General features: G+C 35.4%; 3 protein-coding genes across 3 annotated transcripts; 1 reads left to right on the top strand and 2 right to left on the bottom strand.

Annotated features, from left to right (window-relative positions):
- The first annotated feature begins 1,398 nt into the window (after positions 1-1,398).
- Positions 1,399-17,565, top strand: LOC110371337 (serine/threonine-protein kinase/endoribonuclease IRE1). Its single transcript, XM_064041003.1, has 14 exons — positions 1,399-1,621; positions 1,729-1,846; positions 3,904-4,155; positions 5,457-5,651; positions 6,046-6,286; positions 7,969-8,557; positions 9,749-9,930; positions 10,658-10,807; positions 11,190-11,329; positions 11,827-12,017; positions 12,481-12,614; positions 12,951-13,098; positions 13,583-13,768; positions 14,160-17,565. Exons 1-14 carry the CDS (start codon positions 1,544-1,546, stop codon positions 14,634-14,636), a joined length of 3,081 nt encoding a protein of 1,026 aa, XP_063897073.1. The 5' UTR covers positions 1,399-1,543; the 3' UTR covers positions 14,637-17,565.
- Positions 17,566-17,604: 39 nt separating this feature from the next.
- LOC135118594 (ankyrin repeat domain-containing protein 27-like) lies at positions 17,605-21,279 on the bottom strand. The gene has a single exon (XM_064041012.1). It carries the CDS (start codon positions 21,100-21,102, stop codon positions 18,316-18,318), a length of 2,787 nt encoding a protein of 928 aa, XP_063897082.1. The 5' UTR covers positions 21,103-21,279; the 3' UTR covers positions 17,605-18,315.
- A 276-nt stretch (positions 21,280-21,555) lies between these two features.
- Positions 21,556-22,776, bottom strand: LOC110371381 (probable H/ACA ribonucleoprotein complex subunit 1). The gene is made up of 3 exons (XM_021327605.3): positions 22,625-22,776; positions 22,086-22,323; positions 21,556-21,904 (listed from the first exon to the last, which is right to left on the bottom strand). Exons 1-3 carry the CDS (start codon positions 22,634-22,636, stop codon positions 21,663-21,665), a joined length of 492 nt encoding a protein of 163 aa, XP_021183280.3. The 5' UTR covers positions 22,637-22,776; the 3' UTR covers positions 21,556-21,662.
- Positions 22,777-23,508: the final 732 nt, after the last annotated feature.

Genomic DNA, 23,508 nt, shown 5'->3' with positions numbered 1-23,508 from the left:
TCCCGTCAATGTGGGTATCAAATGAAAGTGCTCAACCAGTAGAATACAATGTACTACATAAAATTCAAATCCAAGATGGCGGCCTCTACAACATGGCGGATAACTTAGGTTTTATCAATCCCATCAACATGGGTATCAAATGAAAGGTCTCAACAAGTAGAATACAATTTACTATGAAAAATTGAAATCTAAGATGGCCGCCGCTACCAAATGGCTGATAACAATTTTTAAACGGTTTTATTTAGCTCATCCCGTTTGTTTTATTCTTGGGTCAAATTTGGTAATTCAAATTTCACCCTCTTCCTGTCAACCGATTAATCTGAAATTTTGTATACACCTTTTATTCCGATGACAATACAATATAGAAATATCAATAACATTGTAAATCTAATATGGCCGCCGGCACAAAATGGCGGATTACATATTTTTCCACAACCCCCTCAATATGGGTATCAAATGAAAGGGCTACACAAGTAGAATACTGTCAGCAACCCCAGCGGGGCCCAACAGGGCCAAAGCCTGCCTGGGCTGCGGGATTGTTCGAAAGAGTTACCGTGGCCCTGGTACATAAAAGGCCTACGACGAAACATAAGTATTTTTAGTCAGTAAGAGTCTGGCACTCCCTTACCGCTGCTGACCCAGGGAGGGGTCACTTGATGATTTTTGGCGTCGTTAAAAAAATTGACTTTAAAAAAAATTAGATTGTAATAAATTATCAGATAAGAGACCGTGTAATAATGATGCACTAAATGAATTAGATAGAATGAGGAATATTCGGTAGGCATTTTCATTAAATACTAAAAACTAGAAAATAAAAAATCGGTAAAAAAACTTTTAAGTCAAACGGTTTTATCTTATGTGCACTGAAAACTAGAAAATAAAAAAAATAGTTACTTACCTGTCAACCTACGTAGGTGGTCTTGGTCATATTAGACTAAAATAAAAACGTGGGGCCCCTCTGAAATCCTACCTATGGCAAAGCATATCTTTATACTTTGGTAGATCATGAGCTCGGCGTTCGCTGGTGAAGCCGCTACGGCTCATTATTGATTGTCAAAATCTCCAGTTACGATTATAGTAAGTCGATGCAATCCACACCTATTATACCTCTAGAAGAAAGTACTACAGCAACAGTTAATGGGCCCCACGTTTTTATTTTAGTCTAATATGACCAAGACCACCTACGTAGGTTGACAGGTAAGTAACTATTTTTTTTATTTTCTAGTTTTCAGTGCACATAAGATAAAACCGTTTGACTTAAAAGTTTTTTTACCGATTTTTTTTTTATTTCCAGTCCCATAATGTCAATTTCAATCAATTATTTCACCTCTAAATCAACCCGATAATCGACTAAGAGTCAACTCTAAAATGATTCAGTGCTATCTGTGACAATTGACAACATTCTACCTCACCTGTCAAAAGTAACATTCGCGAGGATTCTTTTGTAGTGCTTTCAGTGTTTTGGTTTTACGTTTATTACATCAAAAATAATGGAAATTACATACCTGATTAAACACAAAGTGAATTAAGTTTAGTGACAAACATGAAGTACTTATTTGTGATATTATTCTTGTTTGGCTCGCAGAGCCTAGGTTCTTTAGTGGACAGTAGTAGTGGAAAGGTGAGATTAGCACCGATTGCGCCGCATTTATTATTGATAGGTCTATGAATTAAGTGAATACAAGGTTGTTGTTTATGTGCTGAACGGGGTTTTGTTTATTGTTGTAGGAAAGTACGGAATTGTCGCGGGCATTTGATGACCGGCCTCTGTTGTTTGCCACGTTAGGAGGCGGCATGGTCGCTGTCGAGCCTCTGGCTGGCAATATTATATGGAAACTGAAAGATGGTAAGCAATTTATATAAAATAGCTACATTGAGAACACAAGTTCGCTGTTTATTTTGTTGATAGTTTGCTAGTTTGAACATCAATTCTATTTATTGACTCATTACATGTTTTATTGTCTTTTAATCGCCTATGCTGGTATCAGTTCTTTTTATTTAAAGTAATATAGTTTTACTTGTTTTCATTATTTTATTGGTTTTATTAATGCTTCTACTTACAACACATTTCATCTGTTTATAATTTAAGTGCACTCTCATGCACATAATTTAATGTTATCACTACTGATTGCATCAGAATATTGTAGGATAGGTATAATATTGTAAACAAACATGTAGGTCCTATATAGATGAGTTTTCTTATATTTTCTTAATTTTGTGAGAACAATTTTAATATCTTATAAGATTTGTGAACCCATTGTATGCCAGAGTGCAGATATAAGCGAGACTCAATTGATTTTCTATTGTTTTATAGTAAGCAGTAGACAGGCAGTTACAGATATATCTTTATTTGTGAATTAAAGGTATCTTTAATTAATCTATCTATATAGATATGATGACTACCACTGAAATACACATGCCAGTATAGTAATGGTTTCTGCTTATCTAATAAATATCTGAAACTGTTATATCATAATACATTGTAATCTACTAATCACTGTCCTCATTAGTATTTTCCAAGACCTAAACAAAAAGATTAAGATAAACAAAAAAGTATTAATACTTCTGAACTTTTTCTTCTAGAAAGAATCGGAAATTAACTAAGATTAGCACCACTGTGTATTTTTTATGTTAAGATATTGAATTTATACATTATCAAAGAGAAATGTGTAGAAAAGTGAGTTGAAGTATTTACACGTTACATGTTATCACTATTGATCTTATCATTCAGAGCATTATCAAGTGATTATGGGTTTTCCTACACTACCAATTTATAAGTGAACCATTTTTTATAATAGCTGATAAGTATTGTCAGTGCTCAACTTAAATTAGTAAACAAACTTTAAAATTGATAAGGAAATCTTTTCCGCCCACTAAAATCTTTTTATTTTATTTTCGAAGCTAGTTAAGAATCAAAATTTTGCACAATAAATTTAAAAAAAAATGGTGTAGTAACCAGCCAACCAACCCACTGACATATTATATTAAAAACATATTTTAATTTCTTTAAATATGTACACAGTGGTGTCAAAGAAAATAAAACACACCTGTTTTACTATTGGTAGTATATATTTAATCTTCATATTATTATGAGGCACGTAAAGTTGAATTACTATAACCGTGAAAGGTATTGGCTGGTTACAATGTAGTAGATTAAAAAGTTCCAATAAGTATTAATAGGTCATAGATAAGAAGTATTATCACCTTGCAGGCCAGACATTCAGTTGATAGAATATGCTATCAGAAAGTATTTTTTTATATTTACAAATTATTATCACCTTTATGCATATTATGTTAGATTACATGGACACATGTGGAAGAATCTAGAGTATATAGTAGCGGAGTGTTGTGTGTGGTTCACTTGTGAAGTTCACATCAATTAATTTCTAGTATTATATTTTTTACTTGGCATTACAGTAATATTCCATAACATTGTATAACTTTTATTCTCAAGAGTGTTTTTCCATCAGCTGTGAGTGATCTAACACTATACTTTACTGCACATTTGTTTTGCTTATAGAGTTATAAACTTGTTGAAAATGGATATTTAGTGTTCTTTCAAATTAGACGTTCTTACAAACCATGCGACGGCACCGTGCGGCGCCGGTATCGCGACCGTACGACAAGCCGCACTATTTGATTTGAAAGAACCCTAAGTAAGGTCCCAACTGCAACTGCCAAAATACTCTGTGGTGCAAAAGAGGTGCATTATAGATAGATAATCTTAGATTTTTTGCAAAGTATTATGATGTAAAGTAACGGCATGTGATACGTCGTGTTCGGTACATAATACACACAACACAAATGCGTGACAGATTCGCTACGCATCGCATGACTCTCGACCATATATTTTATGATGATTTCGTTTGTTGCTAACTGGCAAGTTTTATTTATTGTCCATAGAACCGGTAGTAAAAGTCCCGAACCAGCAGGCAGACCTGATGCCCCAGTTTTTACCAGACCCTCGACACGGGTTCCTCTACATGTATGGGCCTAGAGGAGACCAGCAAATGCTGAAGAAGTTACCCTTTACGATACCGGAGTTGGTAGCAAACGCGCCTTGTCGGTCGACGGATGGTATTCTTTATACTGGGAAGAAGAGTGATACGTGGTTCATGCTTGACCCTCTGACTGGGTCTAGGGAACATGTTTCAGGTATGTTTTAAGTTATATTTTAATCATGTATTTATTTCAGACTATTACGAGTATTCGTCAGGAATAAATCTAAAAATAGTCTGAAATCACCCTCACCTCGTGTTTGTAAAAGCTGGCTAACTCTTAGTTTTATCATATATCTTCCCACCACACCGGCATAATTTCCAGCCCCCAAAAATCGGGTGTCTAAATATGGGTCGTCTGTAGATATTTATTGTTGCAACCTTTAAACGAATACTCGATCTAATTTTAAAACTTGTCGTTATTTTGGTCCTAGTCCATATAAATAATCTAAAAAACACAGCTACTTATTCTACAGTTAATAGATACATAAGTTCGGTATAATAATGTTGCAGCCTTATCGACATACGGTAATTACCGCGCGGGTTTAGGCATATGGCCCATATGTTCATTCATGACGATAGTTTTTGTCATTTCAAAGATAAACTGCTGCAATTTGATATGGGATCGGAAATCATTAAATCGGTGGGCGGGATTTAAAAGTAATTCGTTTTTTGGTAATTTTGTTCACATTTATTTCGCTTCAAAATACGGTGATGACTAGATTTAGATGACAAAAAAATCACGTTGGCCAACTGTAAAGTATTATAAACTATTTACTTATACACCAGTCTTGGATGATTACTTTCTAAACTTTTACACCAAATTTTTTACCTACAGATAGATGAAAATTTACTTACTTTTTAGTGAATTTGGTATTCAAGTGTCCGTCTGGCTAAATAATGACTATTCAGTACCAATTTCATAGTCGAGCCACATTCAGGTTTGAAATATTTGTTTCATAACGCGATGGTTCAGGCTTCGATATCGTTGACTGCGCTGTAAAATAATATCTACTGCAATCACTTATTTATAAATTAGTCGAGTATTTATTTAGTTACATATTTTTGGAAAAATAAAAATTACTTTATGCATGACATACATTTTATATTTCGTGCTACTTAAATATGTAGTTATGGGTAAATTCAGGTAGAATTTTAGTTTTGTCATCGTTTATGCGATGTATTCAAGTCGCTGTTTGACTGCTTGTATTGATAAGCGAAACATATTATGCTCATTAATAAATATGACAGGTTTATTTCGTAAATCATTCTATACGCAGTTTCCTTGTACATTTTTATAAGCTTCCCATTTCATCTGAAATACTTAACCTTGGAATAATCTAAAACTAACCAACCACAACACAACAAGCCTTGGCGATTTGATTACAATTCGCCGCATAGCGCCGTCCGAAGTTGTTGTTATGCTAGCCAAAGTTTACACGTTTACATTGCTCGCAGGCTTCGACAAATCGAAGATTTTCAAGAACTCCGACGACAATACTTGTTCACCGGACAAGAAGAGAGGAATCTACGTAGCGAGAACTGAGTACAATATACTGATGCATGATTCTAAGAATCAGAATCACAAGTGGAATGTGACGTTCTTTGATTATACGTCGCTGGCTATGGGGAAAGAGATGCTGAATGATTATGGTGAGATGTTGTTTTGTTTATTATTTTTGATGGCACCTTCCTAAATTTTAAGTACTAGCTGGTACCGTCAGCGATTTAACACGATTCTTGAGAGCTACCTACTACTTGTGGTACTTAACACGAATTGTTTTCAAATTTTTTCAGTAGTTCCCTATATTAGCACATGCAAGCAAATATGCCCTTCAGCTTTATGATTTTAGTATAGATTCATGTCCTTGCCAGATAACTCCTATCAGTAATCTGACCATGGTATAGCTAATTTAAAATAGCATATAACACTTCACAAACGCTTAGATTAGAAAGGCTCAGTCTTATCCCAGTTGCCATCAATATCCTATCAGTTTTTGAGTTTCAAAATCGCGAATTCAAATTTATTTTTTTTCTCCTTACGCAGGCATTATCCACTTCACATCGACATCAAACGGTCGTGTGATGTCTTTCGACCGTAAGACCGGTGACTTAGTATGGTCCCATAACTTCGAGACTCCAGTTGTGGCTGCATACTTACTGGACAGGGATGGACTTATAACTGTGCCTTTCAATTCCATTGGTGATGACACACTGGACCATATCATGGAGGACGCGACGACCCTGAGCAATGGACAGGGCATCAAGAATTCGAATATTGAATTGTAGTAAGTATATCATAATTTGAAAATAATAATATTATTGCTTTATTGTAAGTAATTGGGTGGGGAATTAGTCATACTAGAAGCTAAACATTTTACTCAAGTTAGTAAGTTTTAACAGAAATCTAATTATGAGGATGTTTAGACATCTTTATTTTATTTCATTTTTTTCCTTCTCGTTAAACGTTTTAAAAAGCCCATAATAATCATTTGCCTGTTCTAGATAGATGTAACATTAAATTGATACCGTTATTACAATCAGTGGGCTACGCCGCGCTGTTAATTAGATTTTAACAAAAAATATCTTATCGTTAGTCGGCCCGATAAATGATCTAGTCCTTAGGGATTTAAATGTTATCTTAACTGTGGGCGTTTACTTGATAATTAGCGAGCAAATGTTATTTTTTGTAGTGCATTTATGTAACTTAGTTCTTATCATATAGGTTTTTTTTGTCTAATTTTATGTAGAGGCTTTTATCAAAGATATGTCAAGCTTATCGTTTTTACATTAACTTTAAAAGTATTTATTTCTTAACTATATGACTTTCTAATATTATTTAATAGTCATGGAGTAACAAAATCAAATAGACCAACTTATAGTTAATTAAAGTAATTACTCGCGTATTGTAGTAACATAGCGTGCCTAAACAGTGCACTCGAATAACATTCAATGCAACAGTATTAAATGGCACAAATGTTTGTTTGTTACACATGCATGACATCCGTAATCGATGTAATCGATTTGATAAAATTCGATTCAAGTTATAGATAAAAAATTACGTTCTACCAGTCACTTAAAGACCTATATTAGTCATGTTATCAATTGGGAAAATACCCATAGTTTTATCAAATACTTTTAAAAGGAATTAAAATTATTTTATTTTCATTCAACCATCGCGCAAATCCACGGTGTCTCTATGGTATATAATGATATGTACTTAGTCAATCTTGTTCTTTAGGACAACTCACTCTTCAAAATTCTCATTAAAACATAGGCATAAATATATTTATGATGTAGTAATTTAACCTGAAGGATTGATAAATAAATGTTGTGACATTTTCAATTGTACATGTTTAGGGTAAAACACGTTACCAATTACCATAATTATTCATATTATAACAATATGGATGATACTATATTAATATGATGAATTACGATGTTAACCTGAAGCTGAGTGCACTCGAGTATATTTCAGTTTTGCTCAGATAATGCGTTAGCTGAAGGCCTCCTGATTACAATACTAAAGATTACAAAACAAATACCTACTTGGTGCATTCTAGCATTACACCTGCCTGTTCCTCGTCTATACGGCTTTCGACTCTATTTCTAAGCATTAAGATACAAAATCGTTTGAACATTTATTTCAATAAAAGTGATAAAATTGAAACTTATTTATTTTCACGGTGTGTTGGCTATTTATGCGTGTTTAAATGCATTTGAAATACAAGTTTCAGTAATTATTTTTTAGATTAAATTTTGTGCAAATGATTTAAAATACTGTTCTATTAAATAATTTTATGCTGTTACCGAAGATACCCTAAAAATGTGGTGAAAATAGACATTGGGCGAAGCTTGCCCGCACGTCCTGAGTTGTCTGATACCATTGTCTGGACCCATTCAATTTCGAAAATAAGTATGAAATAATAACACACGAATTGCATTATCAAAATTCATAATTTCTTTCCAGCCCCACATTATACGTCGGCGAACACAACCACGGCCTGTATGCGTTATCATCGCTTGTAGACAAAAATACGATCACGATATCGACCGGGCACGCGCAGCCGTTACTTCTAGAAGGCCCCACAGAGACCGAGGACAAATCGGACACGCCCCAATACGAACCCTTCAAGAACGTACACTACAAACTCAAAGATTTAAACCTTCATGTATCAGCACCCTATCTCCTACTAGGACATTACAAAGTCCCCGAACTAACCACGACATGGATGCCTCAACTGCCCAACACAAACTTCTTAAACGTACACAACTCACAGAACAGTGCTATCAAACTTATAAATGGACAGGTGCACTCTGAAGGCGAAAATGATGTCGAAAACGAAACCAATCTGAAGTCGAATTCGAACTCCAATCCGAATTCGATATCAGTGTCAGTTCAGACAGAAGAACTATTCGAAGGATATGACTTTAGACCAGACTTGTGGTACAAGCGAGCGTATTTGTGGTTCCACCAGCAAGAGAATCAAGTATTAAAAGTGGCGCTAATTATCCTCGTGGGGTTGGTGATCAGCATGTTCTGGTATCTTCGTTATCAGGTAACTAGATTTTTTTTTAGCATCGTAGTAATAAAGTAGTGTTATCGCCACGCGGCCGGCCCGTCGCTGCCAACACGCCAGTTCCAACGTGATTAATATTTACGTACTGCATTTATTTTCCTTATCATGCATTGCTGTTGTTAGGATTGACATTGGCAATTCACGACGTCCGTTGTAACCGGCTACTTATAACGGAATTTCACTGAATGCATGTTACGTAATGTTGATAACTGCATTGTCTCGAAATTATGTGAATTGGTGAATCGAATTCTTAAAAGATTGCTTTGCGTCGCTAGGTCATAAAAGTATAATAATTAGGATACATTTTATGTCGATGATATTATGTTCAATGGTAGAGATAAATGGAAATGCAAATTTTCTTAGTGAGTTTGTTCAGGTGGGCGGGATCTTTAATTAGAACACGAAACGCCATTCTTGCTTATTATATTGATTATAATACTATACTTCTGAAAAGATTCAAGGCTAAGTTTAAAAATCCTTATCCTCCGGTTTTTTATTAAAGTCATTTTATTTTTAATTGTTTATCAACAAAACAAAATTAGCAATTTGCCATGGTAAACTTACGTAATATCAATTGGCTTTATTAATTAAAAACCGTAAGAAGAACATAAAGCCTTTATTGCAATTTTGTAACTCCTTATCAAGGCAGGCATTCGATTATGTCATAGGTTAACTATCATGATAAATACGACAGGAGAAATGACGCGTTTTATCGACCTTTGGTATTGAAAAGATCAGACGGTGTGTTTCTTTATTGTTTTATTATGCACCAGTAGGTCAGTTTTTGGGACCGGTTTTTGTAGGAAAAGTCAGCAGAAATGCGCTAGAATATTCAAATACCGAAATAGCATTATGTGAATCAGACTAGGTTATAACATCAACCGATATATCTATTTGTCTTGGTCTCGAGAAGTGACTAAAGCTCACAAGAAGGGCTGATGGTGATCTATTTGTATGCTACCACATTGTACGATCTTGTATAATACAAGTTAATATTACATCTTTCTTTTCTACGTAGCCGAGAGGACTTTCGTTGCCTACGTATAAAAAAAAACATACTTTTATACCTTTCAATGCTATGAAGTTTCCATACTACAGAACCATTTTTTAAGTTACCTATGTATACTTAGAATTTTACCTACATCTATAATTTTTTATACCAATTTTCAGGCACGTGAATTCCAGCAACTTTCCCAAGGCGGTTCTAGAACCTCAAATGCTTCCACATCATCTAACGGCGAGGTGACAGGTCAGCTCGTCGAGGTCGGCGGTGGAGAAGTTCGCATTGGAAGGATCACGTTCAATACTGATCAGGTGCTCGGAAAGGGCTGTGAAGGCACTTTTGTTTATAGGTAAGCGTTCATCATCATCCTCCGAGCCTTTTTGCCAACTATGTTGGGATCGGCTTTCAGTCTAACCTTATGTAGCTGAGTACCAGTGATTAACAAGAAGCGACTGCCCTATCTGACCTCCTCAGCCCAGTTACCCAGGCAACCCAATACCCCTTGCTTAGATTGGTGTCAGAATTACTGACTTCTGACTACCCGTAACAACTGCCAAGGATGTTCAATGACAGCCGAGACCTACAGTTTAACGTGCCATCCGAAACTGACAATTTGATTATTTTAATATTTTTTATCAAGATTTGGTTTTACTTAGTATAATTGTTATTGATATTAAAACGGAGAAATTCAATTAAAATGACTAATTGGCAACAAGTTTTCATAATATACAAACAGAGTAAATTACGTGTGCGTTGCCAAAAGTTTAATAACTTCCTCTGTAAATTAATTAAACATCAATGAATTTACAGAGAGGAATCAATTTACACTTTAAACTGATCCAAAAGTGTGTAGTTCATCTTTGCAGTATTTATTGATTTACTTGACAGTTGAATCTTATTTAATAAATAAATAGTTAAGTACTAAGTCAAAGTCAAATCATTTAATTCATTTAGGCCTTTACAAGCACTTAAAAATATAACTAAGTTTGATTCTAGTTGCCCATTCCAAAAGTAGCTTTCTATGCAGAAGAACGGGCAAGAAACTCCATCTTACAATATCCAATTTTTTTTTTCAGAGGCACATTTGACAAGCGAGCCGTAGCAGTAAAGCGGTTACTACCGGAATGCTTTACGTTCGCCGACCGCGAGGTGGCGCTGTTGCGCGAGTCGGACGCGCATGCTCATGTCGTACGATACTATTGTACGGAGAGGGATAAGCAATTTAGGTATGTATTTTGTGGGGAATAGGATTCATATTGTGTTTGGTTTATATTTGAAGATATGGATGCTATGTTTTGGGGTCTATATACCGTAATTCTTCGTAAAAAAATAAAATGAAAAGGTTCTTTGAAAATCAAAAATGACTACCATTCATTTCTATTTTTATAAACTTGTTTTTTTTTAATGTATTGTGTATAGCTTATATTGGTCTTCTATTGTTGTGATATTGTTATAGGTAACACAAAGCTACAAGCTGACATTTTTTATTTTTGGACTTTAAAATTCTATGTATGACCCTTGAATTACTTTCGATATTTCTTCTCAACTATCCGCAGACTTCATATATTTTGAAAACGATGTGTCTTACATACTATTTCATGTTTACAGATACATAGCATTAGAATTATGTTCAGCGACGTTGCAGGACTACGTTGAGAAGAAGCTGAACTTCGAGTGTGCGATTGACGCCGTTGAAGTGTTGAGACAGTCAACGTTAGGACTCTCTCATTTACATTCCATGGATATTGGTAAGGATGTTATTTTTTTGTTATTTGTGAGAAGCGCATTTATTTTGGAATTTAATTTTCATTATCATAACCAGCTGCTACTGCTGGCTTTTTTGAAAAAATCTATATATATAAAAATGAAACCCGCTTTCCGTTGTCACGACATAACATGAAAACGGCCTGACCGATTTGGCTGAAAATTAGAGGGGAGGTAACTTAGACCCGGGAGAAGGTTTTAGGATAGTAATAAATATATTGTTTTATTGCTTACTTTAGATAACATTTTGACATTAGCCCCATACAAGTAATGTCAAATAATTATGTCTAGATAGATAGATAGATAGATATTCTTTATTAGGTACACCAATGTTACATTTTTGATCTTAACCTAGGTAGTTAAAGTACGCACAATAACAAATACTTAGACTATTCATAGACATACATATTTTTCAGCTTTTTACTTACATATATGTACTTACATACAATATTTTAATACTTACAAATACATTTTCTTCCAGTCCACAGAGACATAAAGCCCCACAACGTATTACTATCAATGCCGACGGGTTCTGGCGAAGTTCGCGCCATGATATCAGACTTCGGTCTGTCGAAGAAGCTGAACCTCGGGCGCATGAGCTTCTCGCGCCGCTCCGGCATCACCGGCACTGACGGGTGGATCGCGCCGGAGATGATTAATGGAGAGAGGACGGTATGTATTCATACTATAGAAAATAAAGTTAGAGATATCTCTCTGACTAGCTGTACCAGTGGTGTATCCTACGTGTCCCAAGAAAACTACTTTCGGTAACCAAATAAAGAGTAGCCTGTTATGGCTTTAGACTATCTGTGAAACCGCTATAGACAGACATAATTACTATCGCTTTTATAATATTAGTAAAGATTGTAAGGAATATAATTTTTTGGTTATGATTTTCTTTCTTGCAGTGATAAAATGAATGGTCAATTGCTATATATTGCACTTTGTTCAATAGTGTCATTATTATTTAGAGAGATTGTATGGATTCACACGGACGAACTGCTCACATTTTGCAAGTTCGAGTTCTAAATTGAAGCAAATAACATTTTATTGTTTTTTAATATTATGCATAAATCTCAATACCCCCATAAAGCTTTCTCTCCATATATTAATTTTTATATTGTAATTGTTTCAGACTACATCAGTGGACATATTCTCATTGGGCTGCGTGTTCTACTACGTGCTGTCGAAGGGACAACATCCGTTCGGAGACATGTTGCGGAGACAGGCCAATATACTCACTGGAGATTACAATCTGGATCATCTTGAGTAAGTGCCCAATTATTTTCTTTTATGAATATAGGTGTGAGCTAATTAATATCAGTGTTGCTTAAAAATTATACATTCATATAAGTGCCAATTACGCTTTAGGGTTGCATAAAAATTGATACTTGTTTGACCTCTCGAAATCAATGTATTATGCCACCGTGTAGATGAATACTAACCTCAGTAGTTCGAAAAGTTATTAAAAAAAAGACTTCTTTCATAATGAATCTAAAGTCACACAATTAAAATAATCTTTGATATTTACCTACTTATCCTATGTATTGTTAACTTAATTTAAAACTACGTAGGTTATTATATTCATTATTATTTTGTTCACAGTAAAGTGTTACCCGAAGAGGAAGTAGTACTAACAAAGATAGTGATTCGCGCGATGATCTCTGCCCGGCCTAACGCTCGGCCTCCCTGCGAGACAGTGCTCAAGTACCCCATGTTCTGGGGCAAGCAGAGCATACTCAACTTCTTGCAGGTAACGTGTAGATAGAAAATCAAGAAAACTTTAGAGTTAAGGCATAAAAAAAAGGAAGGTTCGCCGAGATAACGGAATGGTTGAAGGAGCAAAGCTTAAGATCAAATGAAACAGGATGATAGCTTCTCTTCATCAAAGAAATAATAATAGAAATCAGCCTACCCAACTTCGAGTAGGTTAGTTGACAAACATAGAGCAAATTGTTTATCGTCGTATATTTCCTAAACCCCACACTTTTGGAATAAACTGTCATAACATTCATAATATATTAAAAAAGGCTGACGACAGTCGTAGCAAGTCTGTTGGTGGGTGAGGTCGGGGTCTATGCAAAATCCGGCATTGTCCTTTTGACTGTATAAAAATTTATTTGAACTACATGTTTATGGCCATTTATGTACGCCAAACAATCGCCTCTTGCTGTGTCCAATAATAAGTATAAATGTATATCTTCAATTCTATAATTATTTTCTTTTCCACCACTTAGGACGTAAGCGACCAAGTCGAAAGTGGTGGCGGTGGTTCAGAAGCAGCCTTAGAACGTGGAACTCGTAAAGTTCTGCGCGGCGACTGGCGAGCTCGCGTGTGCACGGCGGTAGCTAGTGACTTACGCGCGAGGCGGACGTATAGAGGCGACCGCGCCGCGCATCTGCTTAGAGCTATACGGAATAAGGTATGACTTTTTAACCATTTTTTCCTTCATCATCATCTTGTCATTATTACAATCTATGCTGTATAATCACGAGAGAGAATATTTTTTGTTTGTTTGTACACTAATTAATGAACTAGTTCGAAAAATGATTTTCACTTGTTGGGAAGCCAACATAGGATACCTTTCGACGGGTGGGTAAAGGGAAAACTCCGCACGGGACACGGGTGAAACAGCTTGTCTCATATACAGGCGCAGCATTTGTTTCTTCCATACTTCTCTTTCTGACGTCTTTAGTACAATCCATCCTTTCTTTGATTCCCCTAACTCTACACAGTGATTACAGTAGTAATACGACCTCAATTTTGTGACTAAGTTCATTCAATGTTTCTAAACTTGTACAATCTTTTAACAGAAACATCACTACAGAGAATTAGAAACGGACGTACGAGAAAGTTTAGGCAAGTTACCTGACGGCTTCGTAACGTACTGGTTAAGGAGATTCCCACTACTCTTGCCACATGTCTGGCTACAAATGCAAGCATACAGACACGAGGACATACTACAAGGTTACTACCCTCACTCATTCACCTTCAGTAGAGATGACGTCACAGAACTCGACGAAGAAGGAGAAATAGACGACGAAATACCACTCGAAATGTGCAACCCCGAAAAGAACGGGCTTTTCGTCAAAAGTAGGGTCTACTTTGACGAAAATCAAGAACATTTAAGGCATAGAAAGGAAGGTTCGCCGAGAAAACGGAACGATTGGAGGAGCGATGCGCAAGAGAGAACGAGACAGGATGACGTCAGATTACGAGACAGGCACCATTATAAGAAGAAGGAGAAGAAACGAGAAGAAATACCAGTGTGGACATTGCCCCCGCAGTGAAGTGTAGTTTTAAGTAAAAAGGTTTGTACTTGACCTGAAGTCATAGAGAATCAGGTAAGATAGTTGTAGCCCTGTCTATTTGTATCGAACTCTATACAGTCGATTAACGATAGCGGTTTCGTAGTTAGAACTAATATTGAAAATTGATAGGAATTAGGCGAATGAGTGAGTTTGTTTTATGTCATAAAGTGACCGAGTGAATGTAAAATGTGATGTACGAATACGAATAGATCACGTTGTTTTGTAAAGAAAAATAACGTGTTAGTTCCCAGCTGTGGAAATGTTAAAAGTATTAATTTAAATATTAATGTTTTCTTTTTATATAATTTTATGATAAGGATAGTTAATTATCTATTTTATAGACCTACTTTGTTATCTGTGAATCGCAGAAATTCAGTCTTGATCGTTACTCTTTTAAGATAAATGTTGTTTTTCTGGTCAGGTTGTAATGATAAGGGACTAATTTAAATGCACAAAATTAGCGTTTTTCTAAATATTATTTATTAAAATAAAATTAATATATTATTATTGAAGTAATATAAATAATATAGGACTTATTACAAAAACGAATTGATAGTACTTTATAAGATCTCTAACGTTTTAGTTATTTTTTAGTTATGCGACCTTGTCTAATTAGGTTTATTTATAGTAAATATTTAATAGGACGAATACCTACTATCATAGACATAGAGTATGGGACCAAATGCAAGACTAGCAAAACCGTACTTTTGAAATGCATTTTTCTAACATGCAGACTACACTTAGAAGACAAAATACTAGTGTTATAATCTGCAATAGTTTAAAATGACGTAATGGACATAAAGACGTTTTTATAGTATAGCTAGAAAACTGTTTTATTAATATTCATCAACAAGATTATGTAATTTAAAACTATTTTTGGGTAGTTCATTTTATATGGATTATTTAGAAATCGGATATTAATTATGCGTTTATGTACTTTCATTCGTATAGCCGCGAGCCGATTGCAAAAAGACCCGTTATGAATTTATTCACGACAAAATCAGAGAACCGAATGGAGATTACATTACTGTATACTTTATTAAATTAGGACATTTAAAAGCATCACATTTACGAGTATATATTTATATATGCTTCTATTCGTCTATTTGAATAGCATGGATGTTTTCACATGTAAAGTTAAATATAAAAAATGTCTAAAAACAAGTGGATAGATGCGACGGGCCAATATGGGAATTAATATGTTTGATGAATGTAATTTTTTCATAGAAAAATATAATTGCTACAGGTTTACAAGATACGGATGTACGCGAGTATGATTGCGACATACGATTTATTTATATAGAACAAAAAATCTTTATTTGACACACAAACGGCAATTTTTTTTTTTAATTTATAGCAGATTTATCTATCACAAAATAGAATAGAATATTCAAATTCAGGAAAACGAGATTCGTTTCTGGTGCTATGATTGTTATGTAAATATCGAGTGTAAATGTCGATATAGAGTGCAAATACTTAGCTAGTTAGTGCTAGACGTAAAAACACAAAAGAGTTAGGAACTTTTTGATACCGTGACTGGTTCATTATGCGGACTTCGACAAATGTACGAGGCGTGTGTTATCGCGATCAATCGTAATTTTATACTCGCTTGTTTGACATTCAGTGTAATTATGCTTCGCCACGGCCGATTGAGTTTTGTAAATAATACTGATTTACTGCTGCGGACGAAGGCTGTGGCTATTTATGTCACGTATAGTGCTTTCTAGAGTTGCTGGTTAATGAGCATCGAGAGCAACTATGACTCATGTTCAATATCATTCCTGATTAATTGTTAAATCCGGAACACCGTGCTATAGGAGTGTTTGTTATAGTTATCGATGCACTGGTACACTGGCTCAAGTATGGTGGCTTTCACTTGCGCAGCTCGGGGAGGGATCATTTGATGATTTTCCACCATATATAAAAACCCACACCACCTCTATATGGGCGGAACGAGATAGATACTATAATACTGACTCATGATACGTACTTGTGTTTGACTCAGCCAGTTCAGTTCAAACTGGGTGACATCCTACTTTGTCGTTAATGGATCGTTGTCTTTCAGTAATAAGCGCATCTTAGAACACGGTTAAACTGTTACGTAACATGAAACTATTAATTTACGAGTTGTTCTTAGCAAATATGCATGTGGTAGAACCAGTTTAGCTAATATCAAGGCCTGTGTCTACCACGAGTTTTTTTGTAAAGCGATCGGTAGGTTTCTATTCCGTGACTAATTTCCGCATACAATATTCTTTCAAATAGGGTGATGAGAGGCTTAATCTTCTCGAAATATACTCCTACACATGGCTTATTAGAAGTTTAGTTACAAATTGTTATGCAAGTTGTCAAGTAAAGGTCAATAAACTTCTGTGAACTTGTTTACCTTGAATCAGACACATGTTCAAAGATGATATGGGGTACGATTAAGGTGCGTGCTTCTAACGTCTAGATTGAAATATAATAGCATATACCTAATACTGCTTTGTTCTTTTGTTACGGTAATGATTTGAGGACAATTAGTCCTGAACATAAGGCTATAAATAATAACGACGCATAATGAATCACTCGCGAAATGTATAAATAATGTTCCTGGAAATTGTAAATATAATGTTAGGTACTTAACATAAATGATGTAAGTAACGAATGTACTAATTAGCGTTGATCGCAACAAATGATTGTAAGTTATTAATTAAGCGAAACTAATTACCTAAATATAAATTGAGATTGGAATTTTATACGTAGATGATACAAAGAATTTTACCAAGTGATATTTTAAAGTTTTTTTTTTATATATTATTCTAAATTGATCCAGTTTGTAATGATCATTGAATTTTCGGATGCTCAAATTAATCATATATTTATTTATTTATATGCAATTAAAGATGTACTAAATACATGTACGTGATCTGCTCTTTTATTTTATACCTGAATTGAAATGCAATATTGCTTCATTATAAAGTTTATTGTCAGTCATCATAACTTAAAAATAAAATAACAATGATTTTTACTAAAAAACTTTTAAAATACTATTGTTAATAAATCAGTCTTAGAGGAGTCCTGTAAAACAGTGGGTAGACAGAGTACGTACAATGGCACAGATAGTTGAGACACTAGTTTGTGCAAATGGCAAAATAAGAATAAATAAGACATTGAAGCATTTAGAAGGAAAAATAACTAAAAATATAAGTACTTATTTTAAACTTAAAGGCAAGCTTCTGGCATAAGTCGTTTTAAGAGCAAACAAGATATTTCAACTTTTCAAATGAGCCTTTATCTATGATCTGATCTTTGAGTATTTGAATAGCTGAAGTAGGAAATCAAGAATTTAGAAATGCTAACAACATCACGCTAAGGCAACTACGATTTTATAAAAGCTTACAGACTAATATTTCAACATAATGTACTCATGCACTATTGTGATGGAAATGCTTAGTTCCTATGTAATATATAGGTAGGTACATACGTAAAGTATCCTCAAAACAGTGAACACAATTATAAATTATAATATTGTGACTTATACAAAATCATACTAAACATCATTGGAATGTATTCGAAAATGCAATTGGATAGTGATTAAAAAAAATTGTTACATAATTAAAGCTATGTAAATAATTTCCTACATTAATTAATAATTCTTATAAATTATTACATTTTCTTAATATAATTGGATTACATTGTAAGTATTTGTATACTTATCTATTAAATCTATAATTGTCAAGTGAACATTCTCTTGAGCTACTACCAATGCAGTTTTCTCTGCTCCATTTAGCTTGGTCAAGTCAGGTCTGTAGTTGAGTAACATCTTGGCGGCGCCTATGTTACCCATTGCACATACATTGTGCATTGGTGTGTTCCCAGCTATATCAATTGCATTAATATTCGCGCCATTGTCCATCAGCAAGCGAATAACCTGCGTCTTATTATTCAAAGCAGCTAAATGTAAAGGTGTTTGATTCTTCTTGTTACTACAATTCACATTTGCATTATTGAGTATCAATATGTGACATAGCTCATCTAAACCATATCTGGCTGCATAATGCAAGGCAGTGAAACCATTTGTGTCTGTGAAGTTGATGTCAAAGTCTGTTGAATATGATTCTGTCTTCTTCTTACAGACTGAACACTCACATAGTGGATGACAGGGACTATCCTTTTGAGGGGTCTCAGGCTTAACTTTCATGTCTGCATAAGCAGAATAATTGATGTTCATGTAAAAGCAAGCAAGTTTTACATCTCCATAAGATATAGCTTTTAAAATCCTGTCAATTAACTTCAGGTTTTCTACTGCCTTTGAAACATTGTTGTTTTCATTGACTTTGACTATTTTGTGTATATTGTCAGCAAGAGGACTGATAGCAGGCTTGAGGTTCAGAGCTTTAACATTAGAACTTGTGATGTGTATGTATTCATACAAGTTAGGAGTGCAAGACTTGAGGACTTGCAATATCTTCAAATTGTGTGCATAATCAAATGCAGTTTTATTGTAACGATTCTGCAGAGAAGGTTCTGCTCCATTTTCTATTAACAGTCTTGCAATTCCTTCATAACCCCACTTAGAGGCCATATGTAGTGGTGTGTTCCCGCTCTCATTCACACAATTTACTTTAATTTTTCTCCTGCTGTGCTCTGCAAAGTATATGAGTGCTTTGACACAATTCAAATGGCCATTATTAACTGCCATGTGGAGTGGTGTGTTCTTGTCAATATTTGCTTGATTTATCTTGGCACCTGAATGTAGTAATAGTAGCAAGGCATTTTGGTGACCCCTTGATGATGCATAGTGCAATGGGGTGCACTCATTCAGGTCTGTTGCATTTACTTCTGCACCCATTTCAATTAGAGATTCTACTATGTTGGCCTTCCCGTGGATGCAAGCCACATGTAATGCTGTGAGCCCATGGCTATCCCTAGAAGTGACAGTCGGGGAGGTTTTTAAAAGATTCTTAGAAATCTTGCAACAGCATTTCTTGCAGTTACACAAAGGATGACATAGCTTGTTATAGATTTCTATATCACTGTCATCGTCATCATCATCTGTGAAATTATTATCCATTGTAATTTTGAGAACATTATTTCCATTCACATGAGTACTTTGAAGGTGTTTTTGATTTTTTTGCAGTATAGCCTGAACTTGTTCACAATGATTAGCTTTGATTAGTTCAAAAATATATTCTAATGTTTCCTCTTTGCTGTTGGTATCACTTGTGGAGATGGATTCAGTTAAACTGTTCTTCCTTTCTCTAGTGTTCAAGTTTTCTTCTGTGAGATTGCTTTCATAATAATAAGATTCAGGGTCTGGAGAGCCAGCGAGCGCACCAGATTGTATATGTTCTACAACTGCTTCTAAAGTAGTTATGAGGAAGGCACACTCATCACCATCACCTTTGCCAACACTGCTGAACCGGAACTCCTTCATGTACATAAGTTGACTGTACCAGTTTGGGAGACCAGACTTTATGACGAGGAATACAAAAACAGGTAACAGATCATCAGCAGTCAGTAGTCCAACACTGTTGCCATCATCATTCTTGTTGATAGCATTTAAGGCTTGTTTCAGACATAACACCTTTTCCAATACAGTGTTGTATGTGTCTATCTTAGAAAGTATTTGTTTAGCTTTAGGCACAGCATGGTATAGTTCCTTCTTGATGTCCAAGTCTCTGAGCTGGATATCACACATGTTCCTTATTTTTTTATTGAGGTGTGAATCCTCATAGGCACAGCAAGTACATATTGGTTTGAACAAGGCATTAAACAGCAAGTGCTGCATGTAACACTCAACAGCTAGTTTTATGTTTTCCAAAACTTGTTTGCATGACTTTGATTTGTCTCTTAGTCTCCTGTTTTGTAGGGCAATTTGAAGGCATTGTGTGTATAATTCACTTACTGTGTCTCTTAGAGGTCCTACTGCAACAGGTAGAGATGGATGAGCTTTCAAAAACGATTGCACACTGTTTTCGATTTGGTCCAACACCTGACGGCCAGCTGCTTGTGTCCAGAGTAAGTCAATGCAGTCATTGATGGATGTAAGATATTCTTTAGATATTGTGTTATCACTGAAGTTAACAGTTGGTTCAAGAGGAGTTTCAATGCACCACACTTTGTACTTGATGAAGTCTTCAGTGTAGAATGTTTCTTCAAACAGTATGTGGCTCTGTAGAGGCAGGCCTTTGGTGAGTTCCAGCGTGATCACTTTGTTAGTGACTGTCACCTGTTTCTCGGTGAGCGTGCTGTAGTGCGTCTCCGGCAGCTCGTCACTCGGCACCAGCAAATGAGCGCAGAAGTCCTCGATGGTGAACACACGCGTCGTCAAACTTCCAATCCGAGGCACACATATTACCCAAGATTGTGTTATACAATGTTGGAATAAATTAACGTATTCGGTCTTCAATTCAACGAAGAATGGGTTATCAGAAATGATCTCGTCGTAAGAACCATCCATTGTTCGTTTTAAATAGAATCCACTAAGAAAAACTTGGTGCAGCAAAATAGCACATGAGCACAGTAGAACTAGTTAAATTATGATTTTTTTGGCTCGGCCTCGTATTACCGAATATTAATTAAGTTTTAAGCACCAAAACTTGCTGTTCGTGACCTTGCATCGCTAACGCTACTGACGTTTGTGTGTGACAGATATTTTTGTTGACATCCGGGTCCGAACTGTCACTGCATGTCAATTACCCTTGCCACAGATAATCTCTAGATAGTAATGAAACAAAACGCGGATTAAAGTGAGACCAGCCACGAATTCATTTATTTTTGTAGTTTGTATTATCAAATCATAAGATAACAATTCATTCAGTTCAGTTAGAGTATTACATCTTTACGTTATTATTGCGAAGGTTTCTCATTTGCCGATCATTTTATGCTCAATGGTATTGACGAAATGAAAATAAAACGATAATTTTATTATAACTGATTATAACAGGTTTAATTTACAAATAGGTATAATAACATTATGAAAATCACAGGTAGGTAATAAAAAGTAGGTAATGCTTATGTCTATCCTCTGCCCCCACGACCACCAAATCCTCCGAATCCGCCACGGCCACCAAAACCGCCGAAACCACGTCCGCCACCAAAGCCACGTCCACCAAAGCCACGTCCGCCAAAGCCACGTCCGCCAAATCCTCGACCGCCGAAGCCTCTGCCCCCGAAACCGAATCCTCGACCACCATACCCTCTGCCTATAAAGCCGCCGCCAAAGCCACCGACAACGATTGGCACAGGAACTGCAATGGGCACTGAAACAACAAATCAGGAAGGGTTAGTTACGGTAGTTGGGAAAATTGGTAACCATTTTTAGGCATCAGCGACCTGAGATAACAACTGTTAACATTTGAACTGTGAGAGGATTATCTAAATGGTATATAATAGTATATGGGTACTTGAGGTAGCCAGAGCAATTGGAAAATCGTTACTTGCCTCGTCTCCGATAGTATGGGTAGTATGGATCATAATAGAATTGTCGTTTCACTCTCGATAAAGTGTCCTTTGTGTTGTCTCCGTTGCGGTTGGCATCTCCAATTTCATTTTCGTTTAGAATTAGATTCGCTAATGGATTCGATTTTTCGTCCAGCTGTTGAGTTGTTTGCTCATTTTTAGCTGAACGAATTTCTTGTATTCCCATCAGAAATACAAGGAAAATAGTCAATCCGAAATTCTGAAAGCAAAATAATATCAAAAAGAGTGATGAGTGATGATTCCATTACCTCGATGCGGTTGTGACAATCAATCATAATTTCATGAGTTGATATATTGTTGCATAACATTGCTCATTCGTTAATTTGATTTGAGTAGGTATTCATTAATTATTAAGTAACTTTATAACATTGAGGTTCGTATATCTTATTAGTAGAGACAGATAGGTAGATATTCTACATATATCTATGTACGTTTTATGTTAATTAGTACCTTTATTGTGAAATATACCTAAACACATAAAACGTTACAATAATACTCACAGAGATTTCCATGTTAATGTGGTTTCCTTAAACGACTGATAGAAAACTCATGGGCGACCATATAATATAGGTAGCTCTTCGAAACATGCTAATTGATGAAATTGAATCACGTAGTCTGCATTAGGTATACCTATAATCATAGTGGATATTCCTAAACCTACCTAGTATTTCCCACGAAAGCCAGGTACTAAGTGCGCTAATATTCGTTGAGCATTCAAACGGATTGCAATAGTAGCTGACTTCATTTATAGGCAAGGCCAATTAAATCACTTGTAAGTTTGCAGCTTGAGGCAAATTCTATAACGAGCAGGAAATAGTTGTAGAGTATTGAGCATCGTTGTTCTATGATTTTGCTTTTTCTATTATATGGGGCTCGTTGGCGTAGGTATATGCAATGGTTGATCTTACATCAGAGCTCTTCTTTTATCACACATATCCTCTGTTGCACCTGAAAAATTAACTAATCCTAAACTAAAGGTAAAGAAGGTGAAAAAACTCTGAAATTAGATACGTAGACACAGTAAATAGACTTGAGAACGTCAGCGTCTGCACCTATTTAACGTCATCTTGACCGTCGACGTAACTATCCCAAACAAAGACCATTGTGATTCTAAAACACGTCAATATCATTCAACTACGATAGAAATATATCTTTATAGTGATCTATTATCATAGGACATTAGCACAGGTCATTCGAATGAACTATTCCGCTGGTTTTACCGTGTTTGTCGGTATTTCGCTGTGTAAATTGAATTATTTGCTTTAAAACTACCTAGTCATAGTAGTCATACATAATAATAGAAGCAGTTTCATAATATTTGTCCAACGTTTGCGACGAATAGGTCTGAATAGTTCGTTCCATTGATTTATATGTATGTATAGTG

Source organism: Helicoverpa armigera, chromosome 2 (assembly GCF_030705265.1).
Source record: "Helicoverpa armigera isolate CAAS_96S chromosome 2, ASM3070526v1, whole genome shotgun sequence".
NCBI lineage: Eukaryota > Metazoa > Arthropoda > Insecta > Lepidoptera > Noctuidae > Helicoverpa > Helicoverpa armigera.
The sequence above is the reverse complement of the archived record's forward strand: the minus strand, read 5'-3'. Positions and strand labels throughout refer to the sequence as shown.